The 3,004-nt window shown below is 44.0% G+C and overlaps 1 protein-coding gene across 1 annotated transcript; it reads right to left on the bottom strand.

Moving 5' to 3' along the window:
* Positions 1 to 672: 672 nt before the first annotated feature.
* Positions 673 to 1,260, bottom strand: LOC119359297 (putative ATP synthase protein YMF19). The gene has a single exon (XM_037625562.1). It carries the CDS (start codon positions 1,155 to 1,157, stop codon positions 687 to 689), a length of 471 nt encoding a protein of 156 aa, XP_037481459.1. The 5' UTR covers positions 1,158 to 1,260; the 3' UTR covers positions 673 to 686.
* Positions 1,261 to 3,004: the final 1,744 nt, after the last annotated feature.

The following is a 3,004-nucleotide window of genomic DNA, read 5'->3' as shown; positions in this document are numbered from 1 at the left end:
GGTTAGGCATCCTTAGACGAAAGAGTGGTCTTTCAGGATTGGTCGTTGTGTGTCACCACCTCCCACCTATCCTACACATTCGATCAAGGTTGTCACTGCGAAGCTATAGTCAAGGTGCACGGGGTCTTACCGTCTAGCCGTTGGTACTCCGCTTCAGGGGGGTGTTCCTTCAGAGCAGTCCATATCATCAGATGAACTCCCTGATGAATCAGTTGATGAATCATTAGTTAGCTCATCATAATCCGTGTCGAGATCCGATGAATCAGTTGATGAATCATCAGATGAACTCCCTGATGAATCAGTTGATGAATCATCAGATGAACTCCCTGATGAATCAGTTGATGAATCATCACTCTCCACCACATTTTCATGATCTGGAAAAGGGGGCTGCCCCTGCCAGAATTCTGCAGCTCCCAGGGGGAGAACGTTTAAATCAAAAGGAAGAACAAGGGTGAGTAAATGATGGAGACTAAAAAAACGATTTAAGGTGGCATTGTCCACGGAGAAACCACCCCAAAGCCAAGTCACTATGGTATCTCCTACTACTGGTATGGCGCTAGCTAAGCTTGTAATTACTGTTGCTCCCCAAAAGCTCATCTGACCCCAAGGTGGTACGTATCCTATAAAAGCTGTCACAATCATTAATAGGAATATTCCTACTCTGCCGAGTATTCCATTCATTTTCATCATAATACTATGCTTCCTTGCCCGTGTGGAACATGTGTGAGCATTATGTTTTTCCAACAAGTGATCCGACTGGAAGAAGTGTTATATGAGGACTTCGAGATCAAATAGAGAATCTGTCTCTCCATTCCTCGTGAGCCACTTATTTCTCCGAAATCAGAGATCAGAGTGATTTTCCTCCTTTTTCCCAAATAGTCGACGGTCTTACACCATTGGGATACTTCGGATAAACTGGAGTACATATATGAGAGACCGGTGCTAAAACCTTTTCTCGAGATATCTTCCAGATTCTTAGGGTCCTTGCTCTGGATCTCGCCCCCCCGGCGCGAAAGCAGTTGGTTCCGTAGTTTGAGAATTCTACTAATTCCAAGTATTCCATTATTATTATTAAATAAGAGAATATAAAAAGTAAAGAGGAGAAGACATAACCAGAAAAATTGTGAGAAATAAGTTAATTTATCAAGTTGAGGCATTTCGATTTGGATTTCAAATAAGAAAGAAAAGACTCCGAACCGTACTTTTGCTATTTTATATCTATACAAAAAGAGATTGACTTTCCAAAATGGAATCTTTGCCATTTCTGATGTGAATGAGGGAGGTTGTCTGCCCGGGTAGGGCTGACCGGAACCCTCCCAAGTCATCGCTCAAGAAAGCACCACAGTCACACGAGAAAGAGTTTGGACTATGACGAAGACGAGCAAGCCTTTGTTGGGGAGTGATCGGGGAAGAGTCGAGTACAAGAGGAAGGTGGAAGGAAGAAAGCGCCAGAAGCGCCAGGTGCGAAGATAGACCATCAAAGAACTCCACAGCAGAGCAAAAAAGAGAAAGGCAAGGCTCGCAAAGAACAAAGGCTCAACCATCAGATCCAACACAAAGCCCTCAAGATATTTAGAGGCTTGGACTACTCTCTCTAGTAAAAGAAAGGAAGCACAATGGGTGTTGCTCTATTTCTTATTAGTGAGGTATTCTTCTGCATTTCAGTATTATGGGCATTCTTCCATTCTAGTCTGGCACCAACAGTCAAACTAGGAGCTCAACGGCCACCTGTTACTACGAACTTGTTTTCATCTGGCAGATAAGCTTTTGAGAAGAGACCACTTTGATAACGAGCTTTCGGGTTGCCGTATTGATACCGCCCTTCGGGGGAACAGGAGAATAGCATGCACGGGAGAAGGATTTAGGGAAAGGTACCCACCTTTTAACGGGAGAAAGGCTGCTTATGTGAAAACTTCCCTTGTGGTTTAAAGTTCAAATAGATCAGGTGCCTATGTTGTTGATACACCGAAAGATACTAACGCTATGCTCCAATGCGGGATGAGGGCCAACGATTGTGATGAGTGGGGACCTTAGAGCTGAAAACCTACATACAGTGACCCTTATGGGCAGCGCCCTGGGCTGGCTATGTACGAGACATCAAACCGTCTCTCGGGTCCAAAGTTTCCATTTCCAGGCCTGATAGTCTTCAACTGAAAAAAGTAGGGCGGAGAACTAGTAAGAATTGTGCCTGCCATTCAATTCGTGACGTGGATGATCCGCCGACGGAATCGATTAGGTGAAACGGCTCTGCAAAGTTTGTTTGTTCATAAAGGCTGCATGCAGCCATGCAATTCGTACTGCATGGCGATATTACTCTACCACTCTATAAATGGTATATAGATATCTTCACTTCATCACAAAGAAATTGAGTACTAGCACGCATTGCTATGGATGCTGCAACCGCAAACAGGCTTTCTGCAATTGCTACCGAAACGGAGCAACTGCAAAATGAGATTGAAGGGCACCGTAGAGTGCTAAACAACCAGTTGAGAAGTGTTAGAACAATGGATCCTGCAAAGAAAGAAGCGCGCATTCGCGCTACCAGAGAGCGCATAGAGGGTTTGGAGGAGAGGCAGGAAGCGCTGCGGGTGGAGCAGCAAGTGCTCTTTATTCGTCTAGCATCTCGCTAGAATAGAAGAGTCCGTAGACTCTTTTTAGTTTTCTAAGGTTGGTTTAAATTCAATAAGTGTCTGGAGACATTTGTTTTCATGTCAGGTGTTCTTTGTCTTAGTTTGATTCCGATCTACTCCTATGCTAAGTGTCTTTGTTTGGTTTGATTTCTTGTGTTTGCATGTATGGGCTAGCCGTCAGTGTTCAATGCTTATGTTAATATAATAACACCAAAATGTGCTGCAAATTCATGTTCAAGTTGAAATAAGGCCGAAGGGCTAAGTGTACTACTGGAGATTATATATTCCAGCTCTGAAGTTTCCTTTTGAGCCCCCGTTCTACTACGGTTTGGATTCTAGTTGAAGCGTGCGACCATCTATTCAGATGAGGAGAC

The sequence above is a fragment of the Triticum dicoccoides genome, chromosome 2A (assembly GCF_002162155.2).
Source record: "Triticum dicoccoides isolate Atlit2015 ecotype Zavitan chromosome 2A, WEW_v2.0, whole genome shotgun sequence".
Lineage (NCBI taxonomy): Eukaryota > Viridiplantae > Streptophyta > Magnoliopsida > Poales > Poaceae > Triticum > Triticum dicoccoides.
Note: the sequence above shows the minus strand (reverse complement) of the source record. Positions and strands in the feature narration are given on the sequence as shown.